At 42.5% G+C, this 20725-nt stretch overlaps 1 protein-coding gene across 2 annotated transcripts in view; it reads right to left on the bottom strand.

Annotated features, from left to right (window-relative positions):
- Positions 1 to 20339, bottom strand: part of LOC124006283 (carboxypeptidase Q-like) — a 54362-nt gene extending 34023 nt beyond the window's left edge. Inside the window, exons 1-4 of one of the 2 annotated variants that reach the window (XM_046316204.1) lie at positions 20184 to 20339; positions 19282 to 19720; positions 17788 to 17995; positions 17298 to 17505 (exon numbers count right to left, since the gene is read on the bottom strand). In XM_046316204.1, coding sequence (XP_046172160.1) covers positions 17298 to 17505; positions 17788 to 17995; positions 19282 to 19720 — 855 coding nt within the window. In that variant the 5' untranslated portion in view covers positions 20184 to 20339. Of the gene's footprint in view, positions 1 to 17297; positions 17506 to 17787; positions 17996 to 19281; positions 19724 to 20183 lie in introns of both variants that reach the window. The other variant, XM_046316205.1, reaches the window with a different exon arrangement.
- Between the last annotated feature and the right edge of the window lie 386 nt (positions 20340 to 20725).

Below are 20725 nucleotides of genomic sequence, written 5' to 3'. Positions count from 1 at the left end.
CAAGAAGAAATTGAGCTGAAGGGAACCATAAAGAGACATTTTGATGTTAGTCATCTGTGTCTGAAACCAGATCCTGGACCTCGAGACAAAATGATTCAGGAAATGAGGTCAACAATCCCACCAGTTTCATTTCCTGTGAATATGCTGAGTGACTTCTCCACAGATAAGTGCAGCAGTTGTTTTCACAGTAATGTGTATGGCTCTGGTCCTTTATAACCTTGTGATTGCACTGCTTTAATTCACAATATTGAGATGTCATAATAAAACGTGACATTTTAAAGCAGAGTCAAGGATGGTGTGCTAGGTTTTCTGTAGTGGGCTACTCAACACATCACAGCTGCTACTCTTTGTAGGTTGATGTTTTGGGGTGTGAATTTAACACACCGGTCTTCAGTGTTGGAGCTGAGGAAACATTATGCAAGACATAAAAAATAAAAATAAAAATCTAAAGATTCTCATTTGCATAGAAGACGCATATCTCATTTTGCCCACAACCGGGTTTCTAAAGTTATGTACGTGCTGTACATCACCCTTGTATGGGTTTCTGGATGATTCAGTGCCATTACTAAGTGAAAACCGACTGGCTCTGAAAAAGGCATTCGGGTCCGATACAAGAGGAATCTAAATCACAGCTCAGTCCAAGAGTCTAGCACATATTACTATTTATTATGAACCTCCAAATGCCTTGACAAGGAATTTATACACCAATTCATCATACCACAAGGAAACAGGCAGCACTTGCTTTTATCACTTTTTTACAGCAACAGTTGATAGATGTGACCACTGTGTCATTGTCTACAGAGAATGGTAGCCAATAGGCTGACTGATAATTGAAGAGGCTCTTCTTGACCCCATTCAGGAAATTGCCAGGCTGAATCCCAAATAGCACTCTATACACCAAATAGTGCACTACTTTTGACCAGATCCCGATTGGTCCTGGACAAAAGTAGTGCACTAGAAAAGGGTGCCATTTGTGACACAGGCCCAGCCCCAAGGTTACATTTGCTCATAAAAAATATGTTCCCTGGAGTTACGCGAAACACATTCCATGGACCTGACTAGGCCGACACAGAGCCGACACAGTGAATATTTGCTCATCTCAGGAGAGAGACCCATGTCAGCTAAAGCACATAGCTAGCTGGTATATAACTTGGCCAACACCAACGTTTCCAATGACGAAGACACAGAGGTCTCATGGTATGGTGGAGTCTGCAATATAAGTCAACTTTGAGCAACTCTTGAATATTTTGGCATACCCTATAGACACTTATAGACATTGTACATCCATCTAAGTCCATTCCTCCTCTGAACTGCTAGTTGTATAGGTTCATGCAGGAATTTAACCATCATGTGACTGATGAATATGCAGAGCCAGCAGCCAGCAACAACCTCAGCAGCCAGCAACAACCTCAGCTAAACCCGCCCATGGGGTTTACAACCTCAGCTAAACCCGCCCATGGGGTTTACAACCTCAGCTAAACCCGCCCATGGGGTTTACAACCTCAGCTAAACCCGCCCATGGGGTTTACAACCTCAGCTAAACCCGCCCATGGGGTTTACAACCTCAGCTAAACCCGCCCATGGGGTTTACAACCTCAGCTAAACCCACCACCCATGGGGTTTACAACCACTTTCTTCTGTAAGAAATACATCAATGTTTAAAACCAGAGAACCGGGCCTCGGTTCAAGACCCAGTCGTCCAACACATGATGCACCTAAATAGGACAAGAGAGGGTGGTGATGCTGAGGGGCTGTGCTGCGTCTGGGCTCAGCAGCCATGAAGATAGAGAAATAAAATGACAGTATGCACAGTGGGAAACCACCCCTCTCTGCGGCTCACTGAAACCACCCCTCTCTGCGGCTCACTGAAACCACCCCTCTCTGCGGCTCACTGAAACCACCCCTCTCTGCGGCTCACTGAAACCACCCCTCTCTGCGGCTCACTGAAACCACCCCTCTCTGCGGCTCACTGAAACCACCCCTCTCTGCGGCTCACTGAAACCACCCCTCTCTGCGGCTCACTGAAACCACCCCTCTCTGCGGCTCACTGAAACCACGGCTCCTGAAACCACCCCTCTCTGCGGCTCACTGAAACCACCCCCTCTCTGCGGCTCACTGAAACCACCCCTCTCACTGGAGGCTCACTGAAACCACCCCTCTCTGCGGCTCACTGAAACCACCCCTCTCTGCGGCTCACTGAAACCACCCCTCTCTGCGGCTCACTGAAACCACCCCTCTCTGCGGCTCACTGAAACCACCCCTCTCTGCGGCTCATTGATCAAGATGAGTGAGTGGCGTACCTCTGCTCTGTGTGGCTGGGACACGCAGGCTCCGGCCCAAATTACACCCCATTTCTCTATGTATTGCACTACTTTAGACCAGGGCACATAGGTAATACACTACATAGGTAATACACTACATAGGGATTATGAGGCCATTAAGGAGGGAGACTCACCCTCAAGAACAGAACAAACCCCGGATGGCAGCAGCGAGGGACAGATCTACAGTTACGAGGATGTCTAGGAGAGGAGGGATACTACAGGCAGGTAGAAAGCACACCCAGGGTCAAAATAGAAAAATGTGCTTTTTCAAATACTTTGAGGATTTGATGGAGCATGCAATGAATAGTCTGTCAGATGGGCAGGGTTTGACCTTTTGGGACAAGTCCCTAGAATCCATAAACACCCTCCAAGGAGGCATGGTCTGTCCTTTCTGAAAACCAAAGTGGCCTCTCGATTCTCACTAGTTGTGCTAATATTGTGCAGTTTCTAGTAAAGTATCAAGGGTATTATTAATAGGCAGAGGCTGTTCAACACAGTGGAGTTAATGAGGGGTTATGACAGGACAGAGGCTATTCAACACAGTGGAGTTAATGAGGGGTTATGACAGGGCAGACGCTGTTCAACACAGTGGAGTTAACGAGGGGTTATGACAGGACAGAGGCTGTTCAACACAGTGGCGTTAACGAGGGGTTATGACAGGACAGAGGCTGTTCAACACAGTGGCGTTAACGAGGGGTTATGACAGGACAGAGGCTGTTCAACACAGTGGAGTTAATGAGGGTTTATGACAGGACAGAGGCTGTTCAACACAGTGGCGTTAACGAGGGGTTATGACAGGACAGAGGCTGTTCAACACAGTGGCGTTAACGAGGGGTTATGACAGGACAGAGGCTGTTCAACACAGTGGCGTTAACGAGGGGTTATGACAGGACAGAGGCTGTTCAACACAGTGGAGTTAATGAGGGTTTATGACAGGACAGAGGCTGTTCAACACAGTGGCGTTAACGAGGGGTTATGACAGGACAGAGGCTGTTCAACACAGTGGCGTTAACGAGGGGTTATGACAGGACAGAGGCTGTTCAACACAGTGGCGTTAACGAGGGTTTATGACAGGACAGAGGCTGTTCAACACAGTGGCGTTAACGAGGGGTTATGACAGGACAGAGGCTGTTCAACACAGTGGAGTTAATGAGGGGTTATGACAGGACAGAGGCTGTTCAACACAGTGGCGTTAACGAGGGGTTATGACAGGACAGAGGCTGTTCAACACAGTGGCGTTAACGAGGGGTTATGACAGGACAGAGGCTGTTCAACACAGTGGCGTTAACGAGGGTTTATGACAGGACAGAGGCTGTTCAACACAGTGGCGTTAACGAGGGGTTATGACAGGACAGAGGCTGTTCAACACAGTGGCGTTAACGAGGGGTTATGACAGGACAGAGGCTGTTCAACACAGTGGCGTTAACGAGGGGTTATGACAGGACAGAGGCTGTTCAACACAGTGGCGTTAACGAGGGGTTATGACAGGACAGAGGCTGTTCAACACAGTGGAGTTAATGACAGGTTATGACAGGACAGAGGCTGTTCAACACAGTGGCGTTAACGAGGGGTTATGACAGGACAGAGGCTGTTCAACACAGTGGAGTTAACGAGGGGTTATGACAGGACAGAGGCTGTTCAACACAGTGGAGTTAATGAGGGGTTATGACAGGACAGAGGCTGTTCAACACAGTGGCGTTAACGAGGGGTTATGACAGGACAGAGGCTATTCAACACAGTGGAGTTAATGAGGGGTTATGACAGGACAGAGGCTATTCAACACAGTGGCGTTAACGAGGGGTTATGACAGGACAGAGGCTATTCAACACAGTGGAGTTAATGAGGGGTTATGACAGGACAGAGGCTATTCAACACAGTGGAGTTAATGAGGGGTTATGACAGGGCAGAGGCTGTTCAACACAGTGGAGTTAATGACAGGTTATGACAGGACAGAGGCTGTTCAACACAGTGGAGTTAATGACAGGTTATGACAGGACAGAGGCTGTTCAACACAGTGGAGTTAATGAGGGGTTATGACAGGACAGAGGCTTTTCAACACAGTGGAGTTAATGACAGGATATGACAGGGCAGAGGCTGTTCAACACAGTGGAGTTAATGAGGGGTTATGACAGGGCAGAGGCTGTTCAACACAGTGGAGTTAATGACAGGTTATGACAGGGCGAGTCCTAGAGGACAGTAGCCTACCAAAGAAATGGAATCATTAAAATGGACATAGAACCTCTTTCCTTTCTAGTGATTCTATTTCTATGTAGCCTAGCCAACAAACGGCAGTACCCTCCCTACTATTATCTCTACTACAGGTCCCATACTGTGTGCCACAGCAAACTACTTCTTTTAGAGAAAAAATATCATTACGTGACAAATAATACCTGGTATTCTGTTAATGTAGCACTTTGGGCCATATAGGGAAAGTGGATCTAGATTTAATAAAATATAGCCTATGCATGATATGTCTTGTTACATAATTACATTAGGCCAACGTGTATATGGAATAATGATATATTCTCAGCAAAGAGAACAGCTAAATGTCTACATGTAAAGCTTTAATTTAGCTGTCAGTGAGAAGATAATTGCCTTGACATATCCTGGTAATTGTACTGTAGTCTGAATGTGGTGCCAGTCAAACTACTGCTGCCTCTGAGGAGAGAGCAGTCGAGGATCGATTTGTTCTACCGGGACAAAAGAGTCCGTGAAACGCCTGAGTGACAGATGACATCACAACACAGACCATTCTGAAGGCCATTTTGTCAGAAGACAAATGACTAAGCAAGTGAATAGCAGGGCTGGGATCAATTGAAAATGAAGGCAGTCAATTCAGAAAGTGATTTGAATTAAAAAATTGAGAAAAAAAATGGAAATATTTTCTACTCCTCAGTTTATTGAGAAGTCATTGAAAATAAATGCAGTTTTTTACATATTTAATTGTTATTCAAGTGTACTTCCTGAATCCAAAAAGGTTACATCAAGTGGGAATAGAGAAGACAACAACTTCTAGTCCCAGCCATACCCTGCATACAGCACTGTAGCCTCCACATCAGGACACATGAATGAGGCATGTTTATAGCCTACAGTTAGCAACACGGAATAAAACATTTTAGCAAAGGGGAGCTATTCACATTATGGATGGCGTGTGTCTGTGGGGCGAGGAGCCAACTATGAGCAGACCAAGTGCAGGTGTGGTCACTGAACCTAAGCACAGACGTGGCAGGTCTTCAGAACAAAGGACCAAGCTCATTCTGTGACCTATTATGCTTAGACGTAAACTCAACAAAATTGACCACAATAACCAAAATGGGGGAAAAAGAGATTTTATAAGACAGCCTTAAAAAAACACATACATTGTTTTTATTTTTAAACAGAATGGAGCTTTGCAGTCTGACAGAATCTCTCCATTTAGTTATTGTTTTAGCTCTGGTTTTTCTCTCTGCTTTGAAACTTTCTCTCTGTGAAATCCCGCTGACACATTTGCTTTATTTGTTAGACATTTAAAAGCATCTCTAAAGCATTGGATATAATGCAGAATCTGACTGCCTTTGAGTGTCTATAGGAGGAGAGTTAAGCTCACTCCCATTTAGCATCAACCACTAAAGAGAATACAGAGTTCTTGGTGTGTAGGGTTGAGAGAGAGAGCAGGGCTGCGATCAGAGCAGTGTTCAGCGGGGAGACATTTGTATGGTTCAGGGAGTTACAACCTGAACAGATGTGAGGAACCGGGAGGGGGGGGGTCTGGAAGGGAGAGCCTGGAAGCAGGAAAAAGGAGGGAGAGGCTTTAGTGTAGTCTGTGTGTGGCATTGTAATAGGCATCACGCATCATTACAGCACAGCCACTCCTCTGACCCAGAAACCCTTGCTTCAAAGACTCCAGAGAAAATGGACAACAGATAACTAGCTCAAAAAACAAAAACAACAGCCAGTCTGAGAAAAGTCAAACTGAAGGAACAAAAGTTAAGTTACGTACTTCTATTACTGATAAGACCCAGTAAGGTGAACGTATCTTATGAGTTACAATTTGATTGCTTTAAACTGTCATTGGCCTTTACTTGTCCTTCTGCAAAGTGCTTCTGGCAGAAGGAGATGAATGGCGAGTGTGAGGATTCAGTAGCAATCTCCTCAGGGTATACCTGAGACTTATCTGTGATAGCCTGACACTTGTAGACGAGTCGTGCCTGCAGCTGACTGCCTAGCTCTCCCCTCGAGCCAAGGAAGGTATATCCACAGGGCTTCTGGCTCTGCTCTGGGTTTAGCTAGCTAGAGCTGATAACTCTGCCAGATTAAACAGTGGAGTCGGTAGAGACTGCGGAGGAGGAGAACGTCCTTCTGCCCTCTGTAATTACAGCAGACGAAGGAAGGCGTCCGTCTGTCACATCACACGTCTGTGGGACGTGAGTAGTGGAACAATGAGGGAAGGAACATCCTCAGTCCTCACCATCACTATCAGCACTAGGCCTGGCTGTGTGACACAGTGAAAAGTCAGACTGACAGACTTTAACCTTGTAAAGAACCATGTAGACTAGCTACCTCAGTAACACATTTGACTGCCATGTGGGCTCAAATAAGTCAAGTGGACCAGACAAGTGTGGTTGAAGTGCGTGAGGGTCTGCACATGCATTAGGCATGGGTAAAAGTTATGTTATACAGGCCTCAGATTTTCCTGGAATAAAGTCAAAGCCTACAATTCCCTTACATATGTCTCCATTATAAAGCCCTCCACTGCAATACCATTGGAGCCCAAGCTCTGTACTAGCCCTTCCTGCATATTCTAGGTTATATCCATATAGGGAACTATCAAACAGACTGTTGATGATGGAACAGACCAAATCACAGTCAACAGCAAAGTTCACACAGGTTATGCAACTTACACTACAGGACAGAATGGGAACGTTCTCCCAAACCAAAGCAAATATATTTTGGAGGACAGTGTCTCTCCCTCCCTACCATAGACAGTTTCTATTCCTCTTCATCGGGAGAGGAGACGCTACATAAGACCTGTTGAGGGCTCCACCTCGACAACAATCATCTAAGCTTCCATGTAAACTACATAAGACCTGTTGAGGGCTCCACCTCGACAACAATCATCTAAGCTTCCATGTAAACTACATAAGACCTGTTGAGGGCTCCATCACGACAACACATATCTAAGCTTCCATGTAAACTACATAAGACCTTTTGAGGGCTCCACCTCGACAACACTCATCTAAGCTTCCATGTAAACTACATAAGACCTTTTGAGGGTTCCACCTCGACAACACTCATCTAAGCTTCCATGTAAACTACATAAGATGACTTGAGAAGTCAATGTTAAGACCTCTTTTTACCCAGTCAGTGGTTAGAGTGTCCACCCTGAGATTAGAAGGTTGGGAGTTCCATCCCCCACCGAGTCATATCAAAGACTGGGACCCAATGAATCTCTGCTTGACACTCAGCATTAAGGAGATAGATTGGTGGTCCGGCCCTGACTATTATTAAGGTCTATTATTATATTATTATTATTATTATTATTATATTATAGACTAGTGTCCTGTCCAGGAGGTGTCCTGGTACATCAAGCTGTCTCACTACAGGAACAGGAGATAGACTAGTGTCCTGTCCAGGAGGTGTCCTGGTACATCAAGCTGCCTCACTACAGAAACAGGAGACAGACTAGTGTCCTGTCCAGGAGGTGTCCTGGTACATCAAGCTGCCTCACTACAGAAACAGGAGATAGACTAGTGTCCTGTCCAGGAGGTGTCCTGGTACATCAAGCTGCCTCACTACAGAAACAGGAGACAGACTAGTGTCCTGTCCAGGAGGTGTCCTGGTACATCAAGCTGCCTCACTACAGAAACAGGAGACAGACTAGTGTCCTGTCCAGGAGGTGTCCTGGTACATCAAGCTGCCTCACTACAGAAACAGGAGATAGACTAGTGTCCTGTCCAGGAGGTGTCCTGGTACATCAAGCTGCCTCACTACAGAAACAGGAGATAGGTTCCTGCTCCTATGTGCCGTTACGATTCTCAAAAGCCAAGGCTCATGCGAGGCTACTTACTTATTAGGCAATGTAGGTCAGAACTCTGAATTGTTTTAAGAGAACAGAATGGTCTCTTCTTTAGAATCTTTTTTTGATGACATCAATTACCAAGTAGCACATGATTGGAGTGCTCCTCCCTGCCTCATGACTGGATGACTCGGAGTCAGGACAGGACTCAGCCAGTCACTCACACTGCTGTGATAACGCATCATTGACATCTGACACACAGCAGCTAAAGACAGTAAAAAAACACTCAGTGTACTGCCACTGTGACTCATACTAAGATTAATGTCACAATGTTTCAATCAATTAACGTGGTACTGGAATGCCTGGCATAGGGACTTTCCAGAGACAAATAAAAGCTGTTTTTGCGGTCACTAAATGAGTCACCTTCCATACCGAGGTGATATCTTCTTCAGAACTGAATGACGCATCAGCACAAGCCCTGTAGTAGAGAGGAGAACAGAGACAATACCGTTTCCCCCATGTAGCCAAGTGTTCTATTGGCCAAGTCAATGTTCAGAATAATAGGAAGTGAGGTTTATGACACAGAATGACGTTCCATAGTGTCAGTGTTTGTTTCCTAGGGATCCCAGTTGTGTTTTTCCTCTGTAGAGATGACAACCCAGAAAAGGCAGACTAAAGACAAGTAGGAGTCTCTTACGTCAGCAGAGATAGCTACAGCCACGTTCCTTCCTCCTTACGCAATCTGGGACACAGTTCAAACAGAGGAAAGGGGGAAACCTAGTCAGTTGTACAACAGAATTCCTTCAACTGAAATGTGTCTTCCGCATTACACCCAACCCCTCTAAATCAGAGAGAGCACCGAAGAGAAGCATTACTGACAGGACATGGCACTACCGAAGGTCTCAGAACAGAATAGTCTCCGAGAACTGGATCTGCTATAGAAGTGTTGAGGGATGCTAGTGGCTACAGAATAGTCTCAGAGGACTGGATCTGCTATAGAAGTGTTGAGGGATGCTAGTGGCTACAGAATAGTCTCAGAGGACTGGATCTGCTATAGAAGTGTTGAGGGATGTTAGTGCTAGGGGATTGAATAATGGAAACATGAGATACAATGAGGGATCCCCTGAGGTTTAGTACTCATTTCAGAATAGATTAATGCTGACAAAACTGTCAGAATGTGACAAATCTCCTTGTCAAATCAAACAAAGAAACATCTTACCGGAAGAAATTCATAGCCCTCTTGCGAACAGATCAGAAGCTTAGATAGACAGAAGAGCGTTAGCTATAGCAGAGACAGGATGAAATGGCAAATCTCCGCAAAGAGCCCTCATCCAGGCAGTAGTCTCATCCCAAATGGCAACCCATTCCCTACATAGTGCACCTCTTTTGATCAGAGCCCTAGGGACCCTGGTCAACAGTAGTGTACTATATAGGGAATAAGGTGTCCGGTCAAGACTAATGAGAAACTCCATGGACACGGCTCACAGTGTGCTCGGACAAATGCTGTGGAACTGGACAGAACCTTACAGAATGATCCTCCTCTGACTGACATCCCATTGCCGTCCCTGCCTTCTAATTGGCTCCCAGGGGAGAGGAGATTCAGGACTTCACGCTGCCCTTACAGCACACACAGAGCATGTGTCAAACCTCTGTGAAATGAGTCACCCACTCCCTCCCTACCTCTGACAGAATACCCTAGTCCTGGTCATACCTCAGTGCATCTGTTGGGGGAAAGTGATGCCTAGTCTATGGATGTGTTGGACTGGATGTACAAGGGAAACAGATGTGACAAATGGCAAAATGGAAGAGGATTGGAAAGCTTCACATAGTGCAAAAAGCAGCCCCATGCTGTTAGTACATGTTTTAATAACAATAATATAATACTCCTTTTTTCCATCTTGTCTCATCGCTTCAAATCCCCAACGGGCTCAGGAGAGATGAAGGTCGAGTCATGTGTTCTCTGAAACATGACCCGCCAGACCATGCCTCTTAACCCAGAAGCCAGCTGCACCAATGTGTTGGAGGAAACACCATTCAACTGACAACCGAGGTCAGCCTGCAGGAGCCCAGCCCACCACAAAGAGTTGCTAGAGCACGATGGGCCAAGTCAAGCCCCGTCCGGGCCAAATCCTCCCCCTAATACAGACAGCATTGGACCAATTGTGCGCCGTCCTATGGGCCTCCCGGTCACGGACGGTTGTGACACAGCCTGGGATTGCACCCGGGTCTGTAGTGACGCCTCAAGCACTGCAGCGCCTTAGACCACTCACCATTCAGGAGGCCCTTTTAGTACATTTTTAAATATTCTAAATTAAATAAGATTGCTAATATGGGTGATTCTTAATGGGACAATTGATGGGTACAACCATCAAACTAGTAGTAATGGGACAATTGATGGGTACAACCATCAAACTAGTAGTAATGGGACAATTGATGGATACAACCATCAAACTAGTAGTAATGGGACAATTGATGGGTACAACCATCAAACTAGTAGTAATGGGACAATTGATGGGTACAACCATCAAACTAGTAGTAATGGGACAATTGATGGGTACAACCATCAAACTAGTAGTATTGGGACAATTGATGGGTACAACCATCAAACTAGTAGTAATGGGACAATTGATGGGTACAACCATCAAACTAGTAGTAATGGGACAATTGATGGGTACAACCATCAAACTAGTAGTATTGGGACAATTGATGGATACAACCATCAAACTAGTAGTATTGGGACAATTGATGGATACAACCATCAAACTAGTAGTATTGGGACAATTGATGGATACAACCATCAAACTAGTAGTATTGGGACAATTGATGGATACAACCATCAAACTAGTAGTATTGGGACAATTGATGGATACAACCATCAAACTAGTAGTATTGGGACAATTGATGGATACAACCATCAAACTAGTAGTATTGGGACAATTGATGGATACAACCATCAAACTAGTAGTATTGGGACAATTGATGGATACAACCATCAAACTAGTAGTATTGGGACAATTGATGGATACAACCATCAAACTAGTAGTATTGGGACAATTGATGGATACAACCATCAAACTAGTAGTATTGGGACAATTGATGGATACAACCATCAAACTAGTAGTAATGGGACAATTGATGGGTACAACCATCAAACTAGTAGTAATGGGACAATTGATGGATACAACCATCAAACTAGTAGTATTGGGACAATTGATGGATACAACCATCAAACTAGTAGTATTGGGACAATTGATGGATACAACCATCAAACTAGTAGTATTGGGACAATTGATGGATACAACCATCAAACTAGTAGTATTGGGACAATTGATGGATACAACCATCAAACTAGTAGTATTGGGACAATTGATGGATACAACCATCAAACTAGTAGTATTGGGACAATTGATGGATACAACCATCAAACTAGTAGTATTGGGACAATTGATGGATACAACCATCAAACTAGTAGTATTGGGACAATTGATGGATACAACCATCAAACTAGTAGTATTGGGACAATTGATGGATACAACCATCAAACTAGTAGTATTGGGACAATTGATGGATACAACCATCAAACTAGTAGTATTGGGACAATTGATGGATACAACCATCAAACTAGTAGTATTGGGACAATTGATGGATACAACCATCAAACTAGTAGTATTGGGACAATTGATGGATACAACCATCAAACTAGTAGTATTGGGACAATTGATGGATACAACCATCAAACTAGTAGTATTGGGACAATTGATGGATACAACCATCAAACTAGTAGTATTGGGACAATTGATGGATACAACCATCAAACTAGTAGTATTGGGACAATTGATGGATACAACCATCAAACTAGTAGTATTGGGACAATTGATGGATACAACCATCAAACTAGTAGTATTGGGACAATTGATGGATACAACCATCAATCTAGTAGTATTGGGACAATTGATGGATACAACCATCAAACTAGTAGTATTGGGACAATTGATGGATACAACCATCAAACTAGTAGTATTGGGACAATTGATGGATACAACCATCAAACTAGTAGTATTGGGACAATTGATGGATACAACCATCAAACTAGTAGTATTGGGACAATTGATGGATACAACCATCAAACTAGTAGTATTGGGACAATTGATGGATACAACCATCAAACTAGTAGTATTGGGACAATTGATGGATACAACCATCAAACTAGTAGTAATGGGACAATTGATGGATACAACCATCAAACTAGTAGTAATGGGACAATTGATGGATACAACCATCAAACTAGTAGTAATGGGACAATTGATGGATACAACCATCAAACTAGTAGTAATGGGACAATTGATGGATACAACCATCAAACTAGTAGTATTGGGACAATTGATGGATACAACCATCAAACTAGTAGTATTGGGACAATTGATGGATACAACCATCAAACTAGTAGTATTGGGACAATTGATGGATACAACCATCAAACTAGTAGTATTGGGACAATTGATGGGTACAACCATCAAACTAGTAGTATTGGGACAATTGATGGGTACAACCATCAAACTAGTAGTAATGGGACAATTGATGGGTACAACCATCAAACTAGTAGTAATGGGACAATTGATGGATACACCCATCAAACTAGTAGTAATGGGACAATTGATGGATACAACCATCAAACTAGTAGTATTGGGACAATTGATGGATACAACCATCAAACTAGTAGTAATGGGACAATTGATGGGTACAACCATCAAACTAGTAGTAATGGGACAATTGATGGGTACAACCATCAAACTAGTAGTAATGGGACAATTGATGGGTACAACCATCAAACTAGTAGTAATGGGACAATTGATGGATACAACCATCAAACTAGTAGTAATGGGACAATTGATGGATACAACCATCAAACTAGTAGTAATGGGACAATTGATGGATACAACCATCAAACTAGTAGTATTGGGACAATTGATGGGTACAACCATCAAACTAGTAGTATTGGGACAATTGATGGGTACAACCATCAAACTAGTAGTAATGGGACAATTGATGAGTACAACCATCAAACTAGTAGTAATGGGACAATTGATGGATACAACCATCAAACTAGTAGTAATGGGACAATTGATGGATACAACCATCAAACTAGTAGTAATGGGACAATTGATGGATACAACCATCAAACTAGTAGTATTGGGACAATTGATGGGTACAACCATCAAACTAGTAGTATTGGGACAATTGATGGATACAACCATCAAACTAGTAGTATTGGGACAATTGATGGATACAACCATCAAACTAGTAGTATTGGGACAATTGATGGATACAACCATCAAAATAGTAGCAATGGGACAATTGATGGATACAACCATCAAACTAGTAGTATTGGGACAATTGATGGATACAACCATCAAACTAGTAGTATTGGGACAATTGATGGGTACAACCATCAAACTAGTAGTAATGGGACAATTGATGGATACAACCATCAAACTAGTAGTATTGGGACAATTGATGGATACAACCATCAAACTAGTAGTATTGGGACAATTGATGGATACAACCATCAAACTAGTAGTATTGGGACAATTGATGGATACAACCATCAAACTAGTAGTATTGGGACAATTGATGGATACAACCATCAAACTAGTAGTATTGGGACAATTGATGGGTACAACCATCAAACTAGTAGTATTGGGACAATTGATGGGTACAACCATCAAACTAGTAGTAATGGGACAATTGATGGGTACAACCATCAAACTAGTAGTAATGGGACAATTGATGGATACAACCATCAAACTAGTAGTAATGGGACAATTGATGGATACAACCATCAAACTAGTAGTAATGGGACAATTGATGGATACAACCATCAAACTAGTAGTAATGGGACAATTGATGGGTACAACCATCAAACTAGTAGTAATGGGACAATTGATGGATACAACCATCAAACTAGTAGTAATGGGACAATTGATGGATACAACCATCAAACTAGTAGTAATGGGACAATTGATGGATACAACCATCAAACTAGTAGTAATGGGACAATTGATGGATACAACCATCAAACTAGTAGTAATGGGACAATTGATGGATACAACCATCAAACTAGTAGTAATGGGACAATTGATGGATACAACCATCAAACTAGTAGTAATGGGACAATTGATGGATACAACCATCAAACTAGTAGTAATGGGACAATTGATGGATACAACCATCAAACTAGTAGTAATGGGACAATTGATGGATACAACCATCAAACTAGTAGTAATGGGACAATTGATGGATACAACCATCAAACTAGTAGTAATGGGACAATTGATGGATACAACCATCAAACTAGTAGTGGGACAATTGATGGGACAGTATTGGGACAATTGATGGATACAACCATCAAACTAGTAGTATTGGGACAATTGATGGATACAACCATCAAACTAGTAGTAATGGGACAATTGATGGATACAACCATCAAACTAGTAGTAATGGGACAATTGATGGATACAACCATCAAACTAGTAGTAATGGGACAATTGATGGATACAACCATCAAACTAGTAGTATTGGGACAATTGATGGATACAACCATCAAACTAGTAGTATTGGGACAATTGATGGATACAACCATCAAACTAGTAGTAATGGGACAATTGATGGATACAACCATCAAACTAGTAGTAATGGGACAATTGATGGATACAACCATCAAACTAGTAGTATTGGGACAATTGATGGATACAACCATCAAACTAGTAGTATTGGGACAATTGATGGATACAACCATCAAACTAGTAGTATTGGGACAATTGATGGATACAACCATCAAACTAGTAGTATTGGGACAATTGATGGATACAACCATCAAACTAGTAGTATTGGGACAATTGATGGATACAACCATCAAACTAGTAGTATTGGGACAATTGATGGATACAACCATCAAACTAGTAGTATTGGGACAATTGATGGATACAACCATCAAACTAGTAGTATTGGGACAATTGATGGATACAACCATCAAACTAGTAGTATTGGGACAATTGATGGATACAACCATCAAACTAGTAGTATTGGGACAATTGATGGATACAACCATCAAACTAGTAGTATTGGGACAATTGATGGATACAACCATCAAACTAGTAGTATTGGGACAATTGATGGATACAACCATCAAACTAGTAGTATTGGGACAATTGATGGATACAACCATCAAACTAGTAGTATTGGGACAATTGATGGATACAACCATCAAACTAGTAGTATTGGGACAATTGATGGATACAACCATCAAACTAGTAGTATTGGGACAATTGATGGATACAACCATCAAACTAGTAGTATTGATGGACAATTGATGGATACAACCATCAAACTAGTAGTATTGGGACAATTGATGGATACAACCATCAAACTAGTAGTATTGGGACAATTGATGGATACAACCATCAAACTAGTAGTATTGGGACAATTGATGGATACAACCATCAAACTAGTAGTATTGGGACAATTGATGGATACAACCATCAAACTAGTAGTATTGGGACAATTGATGGATACAACCATCAAACTAGTAGTATTGGGACAATTGATGGATACAACCATCAAACTAGTAGTATTGGGACAATTGATGGATACAACCATCAAACTAGTAGTATTGGGACAATTGATGGATACAACCATCAAACTAGTAGTATTGGGACAATTGATGGATACAACCATCAAACTAGTAGTAATGGGACAATTGATGGATACAACCATCAAACTAGTAGTATTGGGACAATTGATGGATACAACCATCAAACTAGTAGTAATGGGACAATTGATGGATACAACCATCAAACTAGTAGTAATGGGACAATTGATGGATACAACCATCAAACTAGTAGTATTGGGACAATTGATGGATACAACCATCAAACTAGTAGTAATGGGACAATTGATGGATACAACCATCAAACTAGTAGTATTGGGACAATTGATGGATACAACCATCAAACTAGTAGTATTGGGACAATTGATGGATACAACCATCAAACTAGTAGTAATGGGACAATTGATGGATACAACCATCAAACTAGTAGTATTGGGACAATTGATGGATACAACCATCAAACTAGTAGTAATGGGACAATTGATGGATACAACCATCAAACTAGTAGTAATGGGACAATTGATGGATACAACCATCAAACTAGTAGTAATGGGACAATTGATGGATACAACCATCAAACTAGTAGTATTGGGACAATTGATGGATACAACCATCAAACTAGTGGGACAATTGATGGATACAACCATCAAACTAGTAGTATTGGGACAATTGATGGATACAACCATCAAACTAGTAGTATTGGGACAATTGATGGATACAACCATCAAACTAGTAGTATTGGGACAATTGATGGATACAACCATCAAACTAGTAGTAATGGGACAATTGATGGATACAACCACCAGTCAAAAAGAAAAAAATAATAAACCTGTGGTGCACATTAATGTTATCAACTTATATCATTATATTTATCCTTATTGCATCAATTCAGGCAATTGAACACATTATGGAAAGCTTGGTGAGACAACACATCACATTCCCTCTACAAAGTAGTCATCAGCAAATTCAGTGCTAGTAGGAAGTGCATATTATTAGCATTTATTTTTGGGGAGGAGAAAGGAATAGTATCCCTATTCAACAAATAATCTATATGGGATCCCCTTTAACGTTTCAAATAAACATTTGTATAATTTTTATTTATTTTATTTGACTAGGTAAATCAGTTACGGGACGGCCTAGGAACAGTGGGTCAACTGCCTTGTTTAGGGGCAGAACGACAGATTTATTTACCTACCTTTCGGTTTCTAGTCCAACACTCTAACCACTAGGCTACCTGCTGCCCCAGGTAGCCTAGGAAGGGTGTAGCAATTTATACAAATGGTTTAGACCCAATGGGACATTTCTCGTAGCTTACCTGTTCTGGGTGCTCGCTGCCGATGATCTCAGCCACAGTGTTGAAGGAGTCAGCATCAGGGAAGGTCTGGGCGTTCATGGTGAGTCGGACCACAATCCTCTGGCCTCGCTTAGCCATCCTGGCCATCATCATGGCGTCTTCCACTGTGATACAGGCGGTAGGGATCTTCTGCACTCCCTCCTGGTAGTCCTGCCAGCCTGTGTGAGGACTGCAACACAGAGAGACCCATGTTAGAAATTATCAGCAGAAATAGGGCACTGTACTACTTTTGGATTCCCAAAAATGACTTATGATAACACACTTTCAAAAAGTCAATTTAAAACAATATAAAAGGTGTACTAGAGGAATACAAGTATATGGAATAAACAAATAGCTAGAAATGTGGACAGGAAGAGAGATGGCTACATGCAGTCCCAGCCTTAGTCAAGCATTCAACTAATTGGCATTATAAGGGAAGGGATACATTGGATCATTGTGACCCATCCAGTACCTGTTGATGGAGAAGGGTGTGATGGACCGGATGAGAGTAGCCACAGCTCCTACTTCAGCTGCCTTGGATGCCCCAAACTCCCTGTACTGCACAGTCTCCCCATAGCTGACAAAGGGCTGGTTATACACCACGATCTTCCCAATGGCTTCCTTCTGCCTTTTCTTCAGCTCCTCAAAAGACTCCACCACCAGCACCTCTGCTTCAATGCCTGAACCGAGAGGAGACCGAAAGCCACAAAAATGTGACATGCTTGGAGCAACGGTCTACGGTACTGCATATCAGTGCTTGAGACGTCACTACAGACACCCTGGTTCGAATCCAGGCTGTATCACAACCGGCCATGATTGGGAGTCCCATAGGGCAGCGCACAATTGGGCCAGCGTCATTCGGGTTTGGCCAGGGGGAGGCCGTCATTGTAAATAAGAATTTGTTCTTAGCTGACTTGCCTGGTTAAATAATGGTTATATAAAAATACATCAGTGCACCAGTCGAAGACTCATCTAAATATCTACACCTTGGCTTGAGTTGGGGCCTAGCAAATAGTGGCAACACCATCAGCATTGTCTAGGCTTGAGTTGGGGCCTAGCAAATAGTGGCAACACCATCAGCATTGTCTAGGCTTGAGTTGGGGCCTAGCAAATAGTGGCAACACCATCAGCATTGTCTAGGCTTGAGTTGGGGCCTAGCAAATAGTGGCAACACCATCAGCATTGTCTAGGCTTGAGTTGGGGCCTAGCAAAAAGTGGCAACACCATCAGCATTGTCTAGGCTTGAGTTGGGGCCTAGCAAATAGTGGCAACACCATCAGCATTGTCTAGGCTTGAGTTGGGGCCTAGCAAATAGTGGCAACACCATCAGCATTGTCTAGGCTTGAGTTGGGGCCTAGCAAATAGTGGCAACACCATCAGCATTGTCTAGGCTTGAGTTGGGGCCTAGCAAATAGTGGCAACACCATCAGCATTGTCTAGGCTTGAGTTGGGGCCTAGCAAATAGTGGCAACACCATCAGCATTGTCTAGGCTTGAGTTGGGGCCTAGCAAATAGTGGCAACACCATCAGCATTGTCTAGGCTTGAGTGATAGAACTCATCGCTATAGAACACAGGGGCAGTTCCACGATAACGGAATTACGCTGAGACTCCAAAACCATTGATTTAAACATTTAAGAAACCATACAACTCTATGCACATTGACCACCAAGAATAATTCACAGTAAAAATATTTTTTTAAATAACACTTACTAGAAAACAGATGCAAAGTTTGGTAACTGAATTACAGTAAAAATCTCCCTCAGTTTTATTCTGTTTCCAAACTTTGCACCTGCAGTTCTTCCTATAAATGTATTTTTGTAAAATGTTCAGTGGAAATTGTAATCCTTGTGTATAGAGTTTTATGGTTTGTTAAATGTTGAAATCAATGGTTTTTGTTTGGTATACATTTTGAAGTGAAAAATATTGAGCGTAATTTCATTTCCGTGGAATTGCCCATAGACCTACCTCCTTGGGGTGTAGCCACACTGCTGCCCAGTCCAAGGATGGCCATGGTGTGGTTCTGGGGCTGTAGCATCACGGCGCTCTCCTTTCCCCTGACCCAGTGTGGGATCTTCACTGGTTCTAGATGTACGTTCTCCAGCCCATCCTTCCTCAGTGCACTAAACATGTACTTGATAGCCATGTCCAGGTTCTTAGAGCCACTGACACGGTTCCCTATTGTATCTGTGAAGGCTGCCAGTCTCTCATAGGAGCGGTTCTGGGCTTTGCCATACACAGCCAAGTCTATGATGCTCTTGGCTACCTTTGCATAGCTGGCAATTTCTTTAGCGGTCTCTGGAAATGGCTTTCCACCAGTACTGTGTGGCAAACAGTTACAATGGAGAAATGTGGCCAAAAGAGTCAGTGAGGAAAAGCCACATTGTTTTATCTGCCGGCCCTGCATCTGGAGGCAGACAAGAACATATGAAGGTTATTTACAAATACTCGTGACAACAGTCTATTTACGCTAATGCTCAAAATATGACAGCACGCTACACGTGCCAGTGTTTACTTCATTACTGGGAACAGAAACGTATTGAGGTACAGCGGCAACTTGTATGGGCGGACTGGAGCTCCGACGTAACTCATGTTTTAATAACTACAGATTTCAGAGACATTGTTCCGTGTAATTGCAGGCTATTCTTTGGGTCCTCAAATCACTTTTATTTATTTTTTTAAACAAATGTGACGTCGGTCCATACCAGTCATAGAGTTTAGTAGGCTAATTGACGCAGTGAAATGCATAGCAAAACAAGGAATCAAGCCACAAAGATCCGTATAGCTAACGTTGTCAGTCGTTGTGATTCCGAACTAGCGAAACATGAAAGGACTTTTAAATTAGGACACAATAAAAAAAAAGAACAAACCTTCTACAGTTAGTTGGTAAATTGCTGACCGTCTAGACAGATGGAATAATTCACAATCAATGTTATTCCTTCTAGCCAACTAGCTATTTCTTATCAATTTCAAAATAACTTCCGTGATATGACTACGGCAAATCAGTAGGGACAGCCATGCGTTTTCACGTTCGTTGACAATTCCATTTTGCTTTTGTTTCTTTACCAAATTGTGATAAAATGTCAGCTCTAATTACTACCCTTGATGTTTACTACGGACATTTTGCTTTTCTTTCTGCATGACTTGGCATGAGCAAACATTTAGCTCACAGCAGTGTTTTGATCAGAGATCGCAAACTAACAAAAGCTATTTATTTTGTTTACATTTTATTTCAGCTTGCACATGAAATCTGAGATACCACATATGGTATTTGTGCTGTAAGTTCTTACATTTTCTTTGTAACAATGTCAAAATTCCAAAGAACAGACATGTTGGAGCCTTATCAGAAATACAACCAACTCAAAAGAGAAACCACATTTGATGACTATTTAATATTAAGCCACATTGTTTA

The sequence above is a fragment of the Oncorhynchus gorbuscha genome, linkage group LG19, assembly GCF_021184085.1.
Source record: "Oncorhynchus gorbuscha isolate QuinsamMale2020 ecotype Even-year linkage group LG19, OgorEven_v1.0, whole genome shotgun sequence".
NCBI classification, from domain to species: domain Eukaryota; kingdom Metazoa; phylum Chordata; class Actinopteri; order Salmoniformes; family Salmonidae; genus Oncorhynchus; species Oncorhynchus gorbuscha.
Note: the sequence above shows the minus strand (reverse complement) of the source record. Positions and strands in the feature narration are given on the sequence as shown.